The following is an 18,406-nucleotide window of genomic DNA, read 5'->3' as shown; positions in this document are numbered from 1 at the left end:
AAGCACTTGTTCTCTGCCAACAGCTCTCAGTCTGTGCCCATGGGAAGGCAATTCTGGGAACGAGTTAGGCCAGAGGCACCTGCATTCAGTTGGTTGGAATCAGAGAGGAGTGTTTCAGCCTTGGAGCTGAGAAGGAGTGTGTGAATCAAACACCGGGTTTGCAAAGGGTCCTGGGGATTCTGGTTGGCTGGATGACAGCACCAGGTGCTGTTTGCCAAAGGAACCCTAATGGAGGGGGAATGAGGAGAGGGCTCTGCAGAGAATCCTGAAGATTGAATCATGGTATGTGCAGCCTCATTTCTTCATCGTCTGTAGCAATAAACCTACAGATTGTTTTCAGGGACTCAGAACTGCACATGATTATGTATCTTCTCATGCAAGTACGTGCATGCAAATGATTATTCATACACACTTGATGACTATTAATACAAACACATATCTGTGTAAGCATGAAAAAAAAAAAGAACTATGCCTACAAAGGGGCTTCCTCAGCACAAAGTTGCCACTTTAATTCCCCTGTGAAGAGTCTTTGGAACTCAAATATTCTTCCTTTGTGACTTTCCCCAGTGGCTTTACTGCTCCTTAAGAAACAGCTGCTAAACAATCTGATAAAGTGATGCTCCTTTCCAGAGATGACCAATCTCTTCCAAAAGAAATACTTTCTTCTCAGACTTTTTTTTTTTCTTAATGTGGTATATGATTATTCATAGCAGCACAAGGGGCAAGAATTTAGCATGTCCTGGTTAATAGGATATCTGCTTGTACTGCTTATAAGCTGCAAATATCCAGCACAGAACCAAAATATGTAGCCTTTTTTTTTTTTTCTCACGCCTGGGCTACTTTCTTTAAAATGATATTTGCATTTTCCTCTTTATTGCTATCTCCAGAAGGCTCTAGGGTTCACTCAGTATATCAGTAGCTGCTTAAGATGCGTGCAGCCAGCTGCGTATGTACAGAAAAAGGGGCAGAGATCTGTAAATTCCTGTGGAGACAGATGAATTTACAGCTCCTAGGGACACGGCTTATTTTACAGAATATTATTACAGCGGCACTTGAAAGCCCTGAGTTGGATAGATGGGCCACCCTGAGAGACCCTGTAGTTGGGTTCAGCAGAATCAGGTCCTTGTCCCAAGGACTTCGTGCTCAAAGCAGATAAAAGGCTGGGAGCAAAGCCATAGTGGAGGGAAATATGTCTGTCCACTGTGCAGTAAAGGAATTGGTGCTGCTGGTTGCTAAAGATACAACAGAAAGACTGAAAGCTTCAGGAATAAAATGGAAGGGCCACTGTTCCCTTTTTCCTAAACAGTGGTAATGGTGGCAGAGTCCCAGTGGGACTCCTCACTCCACGTGGAAAGCAGAGAGAGAAAGCAAAGAGCTGTCTTGCCCTGGGCCTTGACATTGTACCTTTGCTCCTTGAGTTATTTCTCCCTCTTTACACAGTCCACAAATGCAAGGCTGAATCTTTCTTCCCTCATTGGAATTTTGCCTTTCTGCTTCAGATACATTCTCACGCAATCACTTCACGTAATGTATCTGATAAGGTAGAGATACTGCCCATGTGGATACTTTGTTATGAGGTACAGAATTTATATCCTCTATTTTACTATAGAATATCACAAGGCGATTACATGTGGTAATTTCACACCCTGCCTTAGCTTTTGTGATCGGGTGTGTTTATAAACATCCTTGACCTTCAGTTTAGAGAAAAGAATTGCAAGATAAAAATAATCATCTGCCATATCTTAATTTTCTAATAACCATCAACATCCCTGATTCTTTTGGCATTGCAGCTTTGCAAACCTTTGTCCTCAGGAGTCAGATTTGCATTTCAGATCATAGATTTCCCCAGATATACAAAGCATCCCTTTTCCCATATCAAATCTTATCTTTTGATGTAGAAACTAAACTGCCTCTCCAAAGATACAAAGCCAATCTATAAAAAAACATGGAAATAGAAACCAGACCTCCTGGCTCTTAGCCCTGGGCTGCATTGATACCCAGGTGCGTTAGGGCAGTAGAATCACAGATCTTTCTTGGGAAATTAAGGGAAAGGGCAACGAGTTGGAGGAAATAAACCACCCACTGTCTACAAGCTTCAGATCACCTATTTCCCAGCACTTGATCAGAGATTAACCACCAGGAATGGAAACCTCAATGGAGCAGCATGAAAGCTATTTGCTACCTGCAGATGCTACCAGGAAGATTTTTGTTCTACCTGTAACTACTGGGATTTTATTGTTTTTAGGCTCTGCCAGTTGGAAAATAATTTCTGTAGCTAGCATTCCTCTCCTTTCACTGTCTTATAAATATGAAAGAAAAAAATCTATGCTCTTCTGTAATGGCACAGTTTTTCACATTGCTCTAAAGGGTCACATTTCTAGACAGAGACGCATCATGCATACATAACATGGTATTGCAAAATATGTGGGCAGCTCCTTCTTTGCTTGCATACCAAGCCAGTTTTTAGGTACAAACACAGATTTTTTTGCCAAGAAACAAGGCAGTCCCATCTGAAAGTAATTTAAAAAATTGCAGTGATAGATGTCTGCTAGTGGAATTCAAATAATACCCTTGAGAATGACATCAGAAATGAGATTTGTTTTCCCTTTTTTTCTTGCTTTTAGATGTTTAGATATAATAAGTTGCTCTGAAATCCAGGTGACTGATGCTAAACTCACACCAAATAATACACTGTTGATTGCAGTATAAAAGCTGTATTGTGATAAGGCAGGGGAAGAATTGAAACTTTCAACCTCCCAGTCTTTCAGGGAAGCAGCAGGGAGCCAGCAAGTCTTGCTGGGCTTCGCGGAGCAGAAAAGCCAGATATCTGCTCGTCTTGGAAGCAAAAGGATTGGCTAGGAAGGAGGAAGGGAAGGAGGGAGTGAATGAGCTAGAAATCTAGCTGTGGCTGAACATGTCCTGAAGAAGATGTGCCTCACTTATTTTTAAAGGAGTTTAGAGCTCAGTTTGCTTTGGCATAGAGTCGAGCTGTTTTCTCATACGAATAGTTCGACTTAAACCAAAAGTGTTTGAAATGCTTTCACAGCTGATGTCTAGTGTAAAGAACTGTTAGCTGTAGCATGTGTTAACTTCCCAAAGGATTCTCTGGTACACCTTTTAAGAGGGTTTTTATGGCCCTGTAGACATTGACCCTGAAGATTTTCAGTCAGTACTCTAATCTAAACAATATTAATACTATCTTTTCTTACCATGGTATCAGTATATTCTTCCAGCTTTACTTCAGCAACCGTCTTGTTATGCTGCAAAAAGAGATCTCGCAGGAAATCCTTTAGTAAGAAAGAGACAAATTTTACTCTTTAGAGTAAATTCAAGAAATAACAGTAACAAATTCAATTCAAATCCAGCAGCGTTATATGAATTTAATTTCACATTGCTGCTTAGTAGTAGTGACTTCAGTTTCACAAAGTTCAAATTTTTTTTAGATGAAACATATTTTTTCAAATAAATTAGAAAATAAAAAAATGTCCCCAGAGAATGCATACTGGAATGAATCATTAATTAACTCATAAAATAAGCAAAAAATAACATCAATCCTTCAATATTTGCTAACTGATGTCAAATCAAAATATTTTCTTTTCAGTAAAACACTTAAACATCCTCTTATATATTTACTGGGGCACAGGCTGAAGCCATGCACTGAGACTTCAGCACGTGGTCTGCAGCCCAGGGATGGACTTTTGTGCCCAGATGACTCAAAGTGTTTGAGTTACTGTATCTGAACAGTCTCTCGTCTCAACAGCCTGAGCTTTAATGAGAAATCAGTGTTCAGAAAATCTGCAGGCTCAGGAAGAGATTGTGAAGAAATCCCACTAATAAAATACAATGGTTTGGCTCTGTTTAGCTGGGAGAGGCCAAGGCAAGGCAACGTTTGTGGGGCTCATTGGGTGCCTCAGTGTCACCAAGACAAGTGGGGACATGGGACAAGGCAAGACATCAAGGGCAACAGCAGAGCATCCTCCCTCCTGCAGGGTCCCTGAGACCATGCCAAAAGGCGTGAGTCCTTCAACTCACTATTAACAATCTCGTTATTAACAATCATTTGTCAACCACACAAAAAGGCAGCGAATTGGTAAAACTGACAGAAAGGCTCCCATTGACATCAGTGAGCTGTAGATCAAGCCTACAGAGATTTGTTAGAATAACTTACTTTGAGCTCACCAGCTGAAATAAATCCACTGCTGTCAGCATCATAACTGCGCCAGATCTGAACAGGGATAAATTGATACAATCACGTAAATATTGCAGTTAATCATCTGCTCAAGTGATAGATTGTAAAAATTCAAATCAGAACTTCCATAATGAGCAAGCTGTTGCGTTATCCAACACATAATTAATCATACATGAAATACAATAAACTTTTCACACAATAGCTTTTACTCACACTTGGGTGCATTAAACATGTGACATGCTGCTATCACATGTTTAATGCAGACACACTGTCTATAAAAGGAGGAAAAGACTAAGAAACTGCTCTGCATTTCTTACCTAATTTGTACACACAGCTTCTTTTATTGCCCTGAGTAAAAGTCAAGGCCATACACAACTGGCCATTGATCCACAGAAGCTTCCAGTTCGCATGTGAAATAAAAGTAACTGCAAGCAGTCTTGGAAAAATTGAAATTCTGTGCTGGGATACTTAGAGACAGAGATTGGAGGGAGATTGGGCAAGGTTATATGGGTTTGTGCTCCTCACTTGACCCAGCTTATGGAGGTTTCCACTCCATGCCCTGACAGGTTACTGTTTCAGGATAAAATGATGATTAAAATGTGCCTGGTCTGCCTTCTCGGTCTCTGCTGTGCCACAGATGAGGCAAAGCTGTGGCTTTGCCATAGCTCCCAACAGGGGTGGATTTATCAGTGGGGAGGTTTTGTCTCTGGTGGCATGACTGATAGCTGGCTGAGAGCATTCGCGAAGTGTAATGAGTACCCTTGGTCCAGTCCTAGCTATGACATCTCTGTTTTGCTGGTATAAATAATGTGCAATCTTCTCTACCTGAACAGATCAGAATGTATTTTGCTTCCAAAATATCCATCTATTTCCCATACTGTGTTCCGCAGTGGGCAGAAGGGTTGGTATTGAAGAAGCTGTTAGTGTGCAAGGGAAGAGGCAATGTGGAGATACAGACCCGCATGAACTCCACACTGTTGTCCAAGGGAGTTTCCCGTCGGAAAAGCAGTAGAAAGTTCTCATCATCCGGCAAGATCATATTGGCAAGCTGGAAAAAAAGCATTAAAAAAAACCCCACAACAAAACAAACCCACACCAAGAAAGTAATGAAAAGAAAAAACTGGGGTGGCTGCTGACATAGTATGGGAAATGTAAGTTGGACATGTTTCTCCCTTGGAAATAAACTCCAGACCAAGACATCTGGCTAATATAGTACTCCATGACTCACCTCCTCCCCACACAGGCTCTATCTTCCCAATCTCCCAAGTCTGCTATAGGTCCTAATCATAGAATGGTATGGGTTGGAATGGACTTTTAGAGGTCATCTAATCCAATTCTCTCTCTGTGGGCAGGGACATCTTCAACCAGATCAGGTTGTTCAGAGACCTGTCCAACCTGACCTTTGATGTTTCCAGGGATGGGGCATCCACACCTTTCTGGTCAACCTGTTGCAGTGTTTCATCACCCTCATAAAAAAAAGTTTTCCTTATATCTAGTCTTAATCTACCCTCTTTCAATTTAAAACTGTTACCTCTCGTCCTATTGCTACAGACCCTATAAAATGTCTGTTCTAACTCTCCATCCTTCTATAAAAGAAATCCTGAGCTGGGGTTGGGCAGAGATACCTCCTGGATTTTCAAGCGTCCATCTGTGGTGACATTGTAGGCAGACATGAATTGCTCCTTCATCCTCTGAACTTTTTCTTCTGTGATGGTGTTCTGCCACAGAGAAAACAACATGCACATGAAAATTGCTGAGGGCACTAGAAGAATCTCCTGGAGGAAATCTCTCCCCACTCACAGATAGCCTCCAGGATCATTTTATCCTTACAGTTGGGGGGTAATGCTTTTAAATGCCCACAAACACACCATTGTGGATGGCTTTTTGGAAATAAGTCCTATACATAGCTTTGTAGCAACTAAGCATTCAGCTGGAAGATCAGTGTTTGGAGACCCCAAAATATTTCAGTGACACCTGCTTCTTTAGCCAACTGTTCCCATTATGACACTGAGGTTTGGTTTTGCTCAAGCGTGTTTTACAGCAGTTTTCATCCTGCTTGTTTTCAAGTCGTGCTTTTCAGGAAGATATCCTTATCTTTGAATGACATCTCTTTAGTTCATTAGATCACCAGCCTTGAAAGGTGTCAATGGAGCTAGATTGTTGCTTATTATTACCTGTCAAATGGTTTAAGACCTGACAGCAAGCTCTGTCAGTGTTCATGGGTTAGTAGCATAGAATTTCAAGTAATTGACATTCCCTTTGCATCAGCTCAACCCCATAATCGATTTATACATAGTGGGGAGTTTTCAGGACTTGTCAGGTTTTGACAGACATCACTGTGTCAGGTGAAATACAATGCTTAGGTTCATCAGGCACGGTTTCTTTAGCAGCAGCAATGAGAATCCCCTGTCTGACTGGACTACACAAAGTACAATTTCCCCACTATAAAAAAAGCTTCTGGTCATACGAGCTTTGTGACTGGGCTGGGAAGCTCTCCTAATTAATCTCACCCAAGCAATTAATAAAGTCCTATGTTTACCTCTGCACCCACACTGAGTGGGTCCTGGTTTCTCTCCCATCCTGTGGGAGGTAGCCCTGACTGGGAAGGGAGGGAAAGAAGTGAGGAGGATAACCGAGACTGGCTCTTAGCATACTTTTGTAGCAATTTTTACAAGACAATAAATTAACTTCTTCCCAACCCCTGAAAAAAGTCCCTCAAAGATTTTATCATCTCTGCATCCAGCTGGATTTAGGACTACAGCTGTGCCTTCCTGGGTCTTCTAACCCAGTTTCTCATCCTTTCCAGCTGCTATTGAAGCTCCATCAGGTTGTACACTCCCTTTCTTATTGCTGTGACACAAGACCATGAGTCACTTTCTCAAATTTATTCTGTGCGTAGCTCCATGCAGTGCAGCCCTTGGTCGCATCCTTGGGGTACAACACCAAGGGCTGGCATCTCCTAGTTTGGGGACGAAACACCCAGGAGTGATCCCACAGGGATGTGCCCAAGGTGACAGTCCCACTCCTGGGGCCTGCTGTTGCCCTTGAGTGTGTCCTAGGGCATGGCTGCAGGTTCCTCCTTTCCCGTGGTGGTGGCTATAAAGCCCCGGTGGTGCTCACTGCTGGCCCCCCAGTTTGGGTATGGTGGGCACAGCAAATTACTGAACACACACACACATGGTATTCTTTCTCCTTGGTATTATAACTTGCCCTCATGCTATTTAAATTGCCTTCTGACAGCACCTGCACTCTTTGAGACACCTCCCAGGAGTTAGGCAAGCCTATCAGTTGCTAACTTCAATAGGCTTGCAAAGTACTCTGAAATTATCCTCCTCCGTGCCCAGTAGGATAACTTATTTCTGAAACAATAATCATAGCTGATATTTGAAAAGTGTGCTGTGGAGTTCAGATTAGTCATTTGTTAAGAAAGCTTATTGCTCAACTTCGTGTCAGCTCTTCACCACCACCTCATTGAGCTTTCTGTGGCAGGAACACTGTTTTCTGCAAAAAAATAGGACAGCCTCCTTTTTTTTTATAAACTGATTTAAACTATGGGATATATCAAGTAAATGCCTAGAATACTTACAATATTTACACAGCTCTGTGAGCTTTTAGTCCATGGGGTTACACTACAGTAGATTTTTCAATTTGGACAATCACTCTCTGTTCATAAATATTCTACTCATGGAACAGAAGTGGTAATAGATCTACCAAACCCCAACCTTTACTCACAAAGAATAAAAGATACCGCACAATCGGGCTTTCCCAAGATACATGCTCAAGGCAAAATTATTTGTATATCACAAAGTTTTACACCAAGAATGATACATCTTGGGTTATGACAATTGGGTTTCAAAGGTGACCTTTATGGTAACCAAAAATCCCAATCTCAGAAGATTAAAAATAAATAATAATAAAAAAAATAGATCAAGTAAGACATAGCACTTACAGAAACCAAGACTGGGAGACTTGGTCTCCAAGACCGACCTACTGGTGGTGCAGACCTGTAGCTTGTTCTGATTGCTTTTCTATTCCAAAAAACATTTAAAAGGCTGGAAAAATCCCCCAGTCTACATGATTTGTTCCCCTTGCCCAAGCAAGGACATGAATTGCAGACTTCTGATCTACTTGCCGACTCTGTAATCTGATTTTGGATGTCTGCAGCCTGTAGTGGAACAGCCTGGGCATGCTGCAGGGCAGAGCTGGGACTGTGGGGCAGATGGCTGGACTTGCCGGTCCCTCACTGAAGTCTTAGGGAGTAAGTCGAATTCTCTGGCTTGTTCAGATTTACTTCAGGTATTGTTTTGGCTTCAAATCAGTGCTGAGGCATTGCTACAGCAAGGAGGAGACATTTGGGATACTTGTGAGAGGTTCAGCAGGATCTTCATGCTTAGACAAGAGTGTGCTCCAGAAACAAGAGAAAAGTTTTTGGGCCAAGGCACTGTCTATTCAATACTTCAGGATTTATAGAGCCAAGGCAGAATTCTACTAGCCAAACATGTTGTCCCTGATATTATTTTTACAGGTGCAATGTTCTGTGAGCCCTAAGAAGGCTTCAGGAGTAAGCACCCCAGCTGGGTCTCCAAGCTCTGCTCAGAAGAAAGGATATGGACAGAGACAAATAGCAAGTAAAGCCAGTGGAAAAATAAAGAGAGATGTTATGGGGAATATTAAATTTTTTTAAAGCATTGTAGATATAGCAACTGACTACACTCATAAATGCATTAAACAGATTTTTTTCAATAGTAGTGGTAGTTTGTACAGACAACAGTCAGGTGTCCCTGATCCGGGACAAGATAACTATTCACAGATAAGAGATTACAGTGGATGCAGCTGCTGCAGGGCAAATCCCTGAGCAAGGATGCAGCAAATAGCTGTCTGTGGGAGTGGGCACGTCTCAACCTGCATGGAGGCCGAGGCTGAACTGGGATGGCAGGGCAGTGAGGGGCTGCACAGGGACACCAGCCAGACTTGGGGTACAGGGGGCCCTTCACTGCCTCAGCCACCCTGCAATGAGGTTGCTGAGGGGAGGCCAAATGTAAAAGGAGGCCACTGGTCAGGAGGCTCGATTTCTTATTCTCTGCCTTTGGGGTCCTACAAACATTTCCCTGCCTCCCCTATCAGGGCAAGTCCTTTGATAGAGGAAGAAAAATCAGGAGCAGGAGAGCAAGATGGGGAGACCTCCAGGCAGGCACTTGCAGGGGTGATTCCACTGCACTGGGTGCTATGGCCACCACCTTCCCTGGGAGGTTTGTCTTACCTTCCTTCCCTTTAATTATTATCTCAGTGTTCAACTATGGACTGCAACAAGCAGGAAAGTTTAGAAACCAAACACACTATGCTTTCAAATGCCTCAGGCTCATTCTCCATTTATTCAAGTGCTATGAACTATGGTAATAAAAAAAAACCCAAATATACCACCTTTTTACTCTGTTTTTGGCTGGATATAGTTAATTTTCTTCATAGAAGCTAGTATGTTTTGGATTTGTGCTGGAAATAGTCTTGATAACATAGGGATGTTACTTTGCTATATATTATATTTCAGTCTATATTAAAATATATATTCCATTTTACTACATATTATTTATATTTATTATTTTATAATTAAATTATACTTATTCTATATTTTACTTATAGCATATACTATATTATTATATATTATTTTATTTTAAGTACCAGATAGTTATTGCTGAGCAGTGTTTACGGGGCTAAGGCCTTTTCTGCTCCACACCCACCATACCAGTGAGGAGGCTGGGGATGCACAAGAAACTGGGAGGAGACAAGGCTGGGACACCTGACCCCAACTGACCCAAGAGATATACCATGCCATATGGCATTGTGTTCAGCATATAGATCTGGGGGAAGGAGGAGTTTGGAGTGATGGTGTTTGCCTTCCCAAGTCACCATAATGCCTGATGGAATCTTGCTTTACTGGAGCTGGCTGAACATATGCCTGCCCATGGAAAGTGGTGAATGGATTCCTTGTTTTGCTTTGCTTGTGCCTGTGGGTTTTATTAAAATGTCTATCTCTACCCACAAGTTTTCTCACTTTTACTCTTCTGATTCTCTCTCCCATTCCATTAGGAAATGAGTGGCTGTGTAGTGCTGAGCTGCCAAATGAGGTTAAACTATGACATAGCAAATAGCAGGATACAAATTCGTGCCCCCTGTCTCTATGAGCTGGGACAGAGGGAAATGGCTTTGCAGCAAGCAAATGTCCATAGCTGAGCACAGCTTTCTTCATCAGAGGTAGTGCTGTCTTGGTTATGTTACCAGTCTCAAGCAGCAGATCCTCACCCAGTTTGAAATGTTTGCAAAGCTTTCCCATTTTGTGGGGGTTTAAGTGAATGCTGTTGCATCCTTTCCAGTCACTGTCCGTACTGGGAAGCCTTTCTTGTAAATCCTTGTTTTTCCTGGTGCATGCACCTCCCTGAGCTTCTGGATGCTGTGTGGTTTCCAAGGGCTGGTACATGTTCTCAGTGTCCAGTCAGGAAAGAAATCCTTACTTCTTACAATGAGGAGAAGGCCATATCATTTTTATCCTCACAAAAGCACACATTTAAAAATATTGCTGTGACTTTGATTACACACTTCTCAGGGTTAAGGAGTAAATTTCTTACTCTGGATGCTCTTCCGCAGAGTTTTACAGAGAACAGCTTCTGTGTTTCAAGTTGCCATATCAAATTAATTTTCTTCTCCTTCCTTTCCTTGTTCAGTCTTTGTCTTCCCTTTTGTAAAAACCCTTTAGAAGTATTTAGCATCACAAAAGTAATCTGATTTTTAATAGTGTTTGTAATCATGGAAAGGGCATGATCACATATTTTTTTAAATTTCTTTGTCATGGCTGGTTATGATTGCTTGGAAACATGGCTGTAATCTGTCTTCTTTGTTAACCCATTCCTCTAATATTGTTGCCTCTTTGCCTCATGCTGTCTAATTAAAGTTTTGGTCCTTAAGAAATTCATTGCCTTGATGAAAACACAGCTATGAGTCATTTCTTAAGGGGGGGTAAAAAGTGAATGTATGGAGCACTGTCGAGTCTTTCCTATTTGATGAAATTTAACTCTTTCTGATCACGATAGTCTGGTCATAAATAAATTTATTTTTCTTTCTTGATGTGATTTTTTGAAGCAAGCCACTATATTGATTAGCATATGAAAAACAAGAAGAAACTATATTTAAGTGACTATTATAGCCTGTTTCTTGGGGGGGAAAAAAAGGAATAATCTGAAAATGCTGGCTTGAGCACGTGTTTCTTCTAATGTTTCAGCCAAATTTGATAGAAACCAATGGTCCCAGAGATATCAAGTTCCTACAAGATCTATGAAAATAAATTGTGTCTGCCAAGAAGGATAGTTGGAAAAAAACCTCAACAACTATTACCATGCCAAAAGCCACACAGTACAGACAGGAGGCCAGCAAAGACCAGATAAAACATCAGTAACATAAACTTTGACCTTAGGAGAAAATCTTTTTTTTTTTTTAACCAAACATTTCTTCTTTAAATCCCATAGCATTGAAAAAAATAAATCACAAGAATTACTTCATTTCACCCATGCAGCTGTACTTGGCACAGACTGCATGAGTGTGGGATATTACCCTGCAGCTCCTGAGCTAACTTCTCATTTGGGTCAATCACGCTTAATTAACTGCAGTGCTATCACCTTAGAATTGGGCCCTCTATTTTGGTTAGGATTTACTGTAATCCTGCACACTACAGTAGATAAGCACTTATCCTGTTATCCTGCACTGTGTTTTGGTTCCTTTTTCAGCTCTCATCAGCACAAATGTGGGAAAGAATTTTTCACATAGGAGATACCAGCATCTAACAAAGGCTACTACAGCCTTCCTTGTGCCATCACAATTTTGTGGTTAGGCTTTGAACAGGTTCTTTGTTCTGTCTTTTCCACTAGGCTGAAAGTTTTCTGACATGCATTTGGCCAATGAAAACGCATCATGTCTCTTTTTCAGCATAGGCATGTTTAGTTTGCATTTAGAGACACTTCGAGGCACTTCCCTGCCTTAATGTGAAGGAACAGGAATAGGAATTGTTCAGGCTAATTAGGGCTGACAGAACCCACAACTTAAAGAAACAACTGCATTTGGCATTATTTAGAATGATAGAATGGTATGAGTTGAAAGGGACCTCAAAGATCATTTAGTTCCAATCCCCCTGCCATGGGCAGAGACACCTTCCACTTGTCTAGGTTTCTCAAAGCCCCATCTGACCAGGCCCTGAACACTTTCAGGGATGGTACACCCACAGCTTCTCTGGGCAACCTGTTTCAGTGCCTCTCCACCCTCACAGTAAAGCACTCCTTCCAAGTATCTAAATTGCCCAGAGTATTGCCTAGAGGTTAGAACTCTGAATTATTCTAGATGTGGATGAAAGGTGGATGGTTTCTGCTAGGGGTCTTCTTGCTGTTGACTTGCTGGTCATCAAAGACTTTAGGTCTCTTGGGATGGTAAAACACAGAAGAAGTCTGCTTTGGATGGCTTTGAGGCTGGCTGATATTTTGGTCTTTAAACTTTGTTTGACTAGTTGCTGCATTCCTGACCTTACTAAATTAAACACATTATTTAGATAGGCAATGCAGTGTGCAGGCAAGGATGATGTGCAAGAGTACCTGGAGGTTGCTCCTCTTCTTTGGAAGTAAAATGCAAAGACAAATCCTTCATGGCTGTTCAGGGTGAGGTCCTAAAGCTTAACTTCAGTCCCTTCCAGTCACAACTGTCCATGTGGGTTTGGGGCAGAGGATTATAAACAGGCTAATACCTGTCTTGTCCGATCAAATTTATGCTTCAAAAATTTTTACACGTGGTCTCTTACGCATCTACAGTTATTCGAGGGTAACTGTCTTTCATCTGAAAATCTTCTGTCTAATCTGAGTATAATTTGAGCAAAGTGAAATACCTTTCTGAGAAAATCCAATAGCAATGTGCATTCCCCTTCATATCTGCCCAGACATCATTGTTTTTATGGAAACTTTCAGTAATCCAACCCCAAAATTTATAACCATTCATCTACAAAACTCTTCTTATCTAATTATTATGAGAATATACACAGAGATTCATTAAAAATATACAAAAGAGCAAGCAAGGAAGTTACTAAGTGATCTTGATATGGAAAGAAAGATGTAAACTAACATGAGAGAGAAATGCTGAGGCTCTGTTCCAATAAAATCACTTCTTCCATGCTGAAAGAAACTGTCCTTTCCACTGAGCTTTCACATCAGTATAAAAACTTTTAGAAGATGCATGGAAAGAGGTGGCCATAATGTAGAAGAAAGAGGTTTATGAATGAGCAGAACACAGGCAGCTCACAGAAGCCATGCAGCAACAGGTTGGAAGCTGGAGGCTCAAATGGTTAGAGAGAAGATGTAGGAGTAATAACAGCAGCAGATGGAAAATGTCAGCAGTTCACAAACATGCTGGGGTGGGGCTGAACTGTCCTTGATTCTGCTTTGTATTCCCCAAACAAACCAAATCACAGAAGCCCTTCCAGCTGATGAAAAATTTATATAAACTTCAGTGTCATAAATCACAGAAGACTTATGGATATGTAACACACACCTGGAAATTGAAGGTATTTTCTTGGGAATGGATGGGTTGGAATATTTGGGTTGGAAGGTATCTACAATGACCATCTATTCCAACTGTCTGACCATTTCGGGGCTTACCAAAAGTTAAAGCAGGTTGTTAAGTGCACTGTCCAAAAGCCTCCAGCAATCACCCATTGCTGGAGGAGAAGAGACAGAAAGCAGCATCTGGGATTTGGATTGGTGTACTACAGGTCTACCTTTGTTGCAGAGTTTTCTCTTCTGCCCTCATAACTCTTGATGGTTCAACAAAAGGCAAAGAATTAGCCTCCCTCACTGGAGGCTATTTCAAATTTCTTTCCTCACTCAGAGCTGTCAAAAAGAACTGTGCCTCTCAGCTTCCCAACAGGCTCCTTTTTGCATTGTTTTCCCAGCTGCTCCCATTCCCTGGCATTTAGTGTCAGCTGGGGATGCTGCAGAGCAGTTGTGAAGAAAAACAGAGCTGAAAGACTACAGTGGTCATTAAGAAAAATAACAGCTTAGAGAGTGCAGGCTGAAAAAATATAATTATGAAGCCACTTGCTATTCAAGCAGAGACAACTTCCAGTGCTGATAACATTATTTATCACTTGTGTGGCACTTCAGACACAGTCACTAATTAATCCTTGTGACACATCTGTAAGTTATGTCAGCGTATTGCTGTCTCCCCCTTTTACTGTGCAAGGAAACAGAGACATTTAAAGCCCAGATGAGTAAAGGTCAAAACAAACACTAAAGCAGAGAGATGCTCAGTCCCAGCTCACTGCTTCTATCTCAAAGGACACTTTCTTTCTGTAGGGTGGCAAAAACAGTGCAGAGGGGACCCTTTACTCCTGCTGCTATAACCACAAGCCTGTACAACATAAATCACATCAACAAGACAAAAAATGCCTCAGTGTTGTTAGACAAACTCATTGTACAAAGGTAGTAGAGACCTTTGTTTAATCTGGTGCAACAGGTGATCCTCATACCAAGGGGAGAGGGTAGAGGACTGTTCTCAGCCTCCCAGGACAAAGCTCCCCTTGGGTTTTCTGCCACCAAGGCAGGCTGCACTGGCAACTGCCTGCTGGGTAGTTTTGTCCCTAATACTACCAGAGTGGAAATGTTGCCAAAAATAAGCAGGAAAACAAGGGAAGAAAACCAAAAGCACTTGAGAGCCTGCTTGAGCACCATCTTCTAGAATTAGCCCGTTTCTTCTGTTTAATAGGAGGAGAGGGAGTTGGTGCTTTCTCCATTCAATTTGTGTTAAGCTATTTCTTTTAATGGCAAAACCTAGACAGCAGAAACAAAGGAGATGTAAGCTGGATGAGGATTGTGAGTTAGGCTGGAGTCATCTGAGCAGGGACTTTTAACAACGAATAAAACTATTATTGATTTCTTGAAGCAGAAAGTTCATGTCTAGAACACCTTCATTTTGCAAGTTCTGTGTGCAACCTAACACAATGTGATAGAGTTCACACTGATATCAGCAAGACCACAAAACCTGCTGTAATACACCAAGTTTGCAACCCAGCTGGTGTTGTACGACGCTGTCCCAAAATCTCATATAAGGGATGCGCAAGGGATGCTATGGGCTCGAGTGGGGCTTGGAGTTTCTTCTTGACCTCTCATCATTAGGAAGCTGCCTGCAGCATGAGATTCCCAGCTAAACCTCAGTTTTATCACCATCTACAGATCACTCCAGAGAGCCCCACTTGGAGGTCCCCTGCTTCAGCAACACACTCCAGCATTGAGCTCTGCAGCCTCATTTTAAGCCTCTCCTTCAACATCTCACGTTTGCTGTCACTGGGTTTTGTTTGAGAGTGCTTTGCATTGGTGTTTCAATGCCCCGAGACTAGCAGCTCCCAGTTTCTTCTTTTGTTCCTGGGTAAACAATCATGAGCTTTTCAATTTCTCTTCAATCAGTTTTTCTGTGTCCCTAATGTTTCTTTGTGCTTAATGTTGAAGGCTTTTTTGATTTGCTTTGAAGTCTTTTTAGGTGCCTATCTATTCATCTAACCTTCCACTCTCTGAAAGATGTTTCTGCAGAAACTGCCAATATTTCAATCCAAATTTACTTGCAAATTAAACAAAACCATGCTTGAAAAAATTATTCACAACTTCTGCTTTTTTACTGTAGCCCTAAAGATCCAAGAGTACTAATTGGCTTGTAAGTACAATTCTGATTTTACACTTGATATTCGTTAATTTATGCCTTTTATCAGCTACCTTTTCCCTTTTGTTAATTACTTTTTGCTTAAAGGAATTGTTTAATCCCTGTTTCATCTCATTTTTGGCACGTCCTCTCCTTCCATTTGGAAGATGTTTCCTCCTTTTCTCTTCCTATCTGGGCATATGTTGTGTAGCAAAAATATGAATATATTCTTCACATGCTTCTGAGTAGTGGCCTGAGTGGAAGGATTTCTCCTTCACTGATGGTGACACTCATAGGCAATGTATGACCTGGAGCTAAGGAAACCAGCCCCTCTAAATTGTCATGCAATTTCTGTTAGTAGTGAGGTGCAGAGAGTGAGAGAGGGGAGATGCTGTCAAAAATAGGAAAGGAAACCAGGGCAGAAACTCAGAAACACTTGAGAGCCAAGTTTGGATCTTCGGAGCAACTGAATTGACTCTTGTTTGGCTTCTAGCCATTTGCAGCAATACAGTCTTGTTCCTAAACACTATTTAAAATTAATGACAGTATATTTGTTAAAAATTGACCTGGGAAAGAAACCTATTGCATTAACAAAACTAATCAGCACAGGCTTGAGTAAATAAATCATCACCATTGCCCTCCCGCTCACCCTTCCAGGCTGTGTGCTGGTACTTTTTTGTTTGTTTCTATTCAGAGGCAGTAAATGACTTTCTCTCCAACCAGCACCTTCAACTGGTACCAGCTGCAATCTCACCCTGGCAGCAGCTGATGGGCTGAAAACAACGGATCAAACTTCTCAGGTGACTGCACTTATTGTACCTGCTTAAATGCCACCTTGTTACCAAGAGAAAAGCTCTTTACCTTTGGATTGCTAAGGAAGTTAGCTATCAGGGAACAACAAACACAAACCATCTCTCAGCACAACCTTTTCGCTTGGACTTGATGCACAACTAACACAGCATGGTACTTACTTCTGGTCCCAATTTCTCCAGGAGGTGATGAAAAAAATTGTCAAGTTCCTTCCCTTCTATGTAACCATTGTCTAAATAAAAGTAAAATATATTAATGGTCAGGCGGTACTGCCCAAGTTCCAGGAACTGTGTCATGCGCTGCATGCAGGGAGCTCCAGGCTGCATGGCCAGGATCTCAGCTGGGGGCCCTGCCTGCCCACTCAGGAGGGTCCTATTCGATTTGATCTGGTCACATCTATGTGGGGACTGGGCACAGCACTGCTGGGCACCCCAGGAGTTTTCCTCACAGAAAACATTCTTGAAAAAAAAATTCCACAAACTGGCCCCAGAACAGGGAACAGCAGATGGAATGGGGAGGTGATGAAAAGGCAAAAACTTTGGGGTGAAAAGGGTGGTTTACGGATGTGATATTTGGCCACGGTAAGGAGGACCAGGTGGGCTCAGAAACACCCGCAGGACCTCGTGGGGGTGAGGCTTGGGCACGCTGTCAGAAAGCCACTGGTGCAGGCTCCCAGCCACGCGTGCAACCGCCCGGGCACCCCACACTGCACCCACCCGCACGCGCACCCAGACGGGCACCCACCCACGCGGCCCCCGCTCCCACCCGCACGGCCAAACCCCTACGCGGCACCCACCCGGACAGGCACCCGCCCGCCCACCAGACACCCCGTCTGGGGCTCCAGCCACGCGTGTCCCGCTCCCCGTCGTCCCCACTTGCCGTCGGCGTCGAAGCGCCGCCAGGCCCCGAGGAAGGCGGCGGCGTCCAGGCGCCCCTCGGCGCCGCTCTCCATGGTGCTGCCCGCCCCGCGCACCCTCCGCGCCCCGCACCGCCGGCTCTGCCCGCGCCCCGCCGGCCGCCCCGGCTTTGAGGGCGGCGGCCCCGCCCCGGAGGCGGCCCCGCGGGCGGGGGTCGCGGGGGGAAAGTCTCCCTCCCCACGCGTCCGGCACGGCCCCGCGGGGCTCGTCACACCGACCCCGCTGCCCGGATCCCGCCGGCACGCCCAGGGTGTGGCCGGGCACAGGTGCTGACAGGACGGACCTCAAGCCTTCCAGGTGGGCTGGAGACACCCGACCCCGCAGGGGTGTGCCGCTCGCAGACGACCTTTAAAATTTCAAACGTCCCCGAAGGAAGTCAGAAGTGCTTGAGGGAAGTGTGCGACTTCAGAGAAGAAGTGGAGTTTAGAAGGGGGAAAAAAGAAGTTTTCTAAAACGGAAACTCTCCTCTGTTTATGAAAGCAGAGCAGCAGCAGGCAGAGATCTCTTGCCTTCTCATCCCTCCCAGCCATCAGAAGGGTTTCTCTCGGAGGAATGGGGAGCCACAGAGTGAAGATGGACAGAAATCTATGCTCTCTTCCTCCTATAATACTAATCAAAAGAAGAAACTGTGGGGTTCAAGGTGTCAGTGATGATAGAGCATCATATTTATGATGGCCCTGCTTGGAGTTGGATGTGATTTGAATGTCACCTGTGTAGTCACCTGCATTGATTTCAGGTACCTGGGGCTGGACTGTGTGTCTTTGTGTGTGCTCCTAGT

General features: G+C 43.1%; 1 protein-coding gene across 1 annotated transcript in view; it reads right to left on the bottom strand.

The window, feature by feature from the left end:
- SCGN (secretagogin, EF-hand calcium binding protein) overlaps positions 1-17,685 on the bottom strand; it is a 29,365-nt gene extending 11,680 nt beyond the window's left edge. The window contains exons 1-6 of the mRNA XM_027745328.2: positions 17,591-17,685; positions 16,873-16,943; positions 5,815-5,907; positions 5,148-5,237; positions 4,169-4,225; positions 3,210-3,287 (exon numbers count right to left, since the gene is read on the bottom strand). Of these exons, the coding sequence (XP_027601129.2) occupies positions 3,210-3,287; positions 4,169-4,225; positions 5,148-5,237; positions 5,815-5,907; positions 16,873-16,943; positions 17,591-17,663 (462 nt within the window). The 5' untranslated portion in view covers positions 17,664-17,685. The remainder of the gene's footprint in view (positions 1-3,209; positions 3,288-4,168; positions 4,226-5,147; positions 5,238-5,814; positions 5,908-16,872; positions 16,944-17,590) is intronic.
- Positions 17,686-18,406: the final 721 nt, after the last annotated feature.

Source organism: Pipra filicauda, unplaced genomic scaffold (genome assembly GCF_003945595.2).
Source record: "Pipra filicauda isolate LSUMZ 115617 unplaced genomic scaffold, ASM394559v2 scaffold224_size1409572_pilon, whole genome shotgun sequence".
Lineage (NCBI taxonomy): Eukaryota > Metazoa > Chordata > Aves > Passeriformes > Pipridae > Pipra > Pipra filicauda.
The sequence above is the reverse complement of the archived record's forward strand: the minus strand, read 5'-3'. Positions and strand labels throughout refer to the sequence as shown.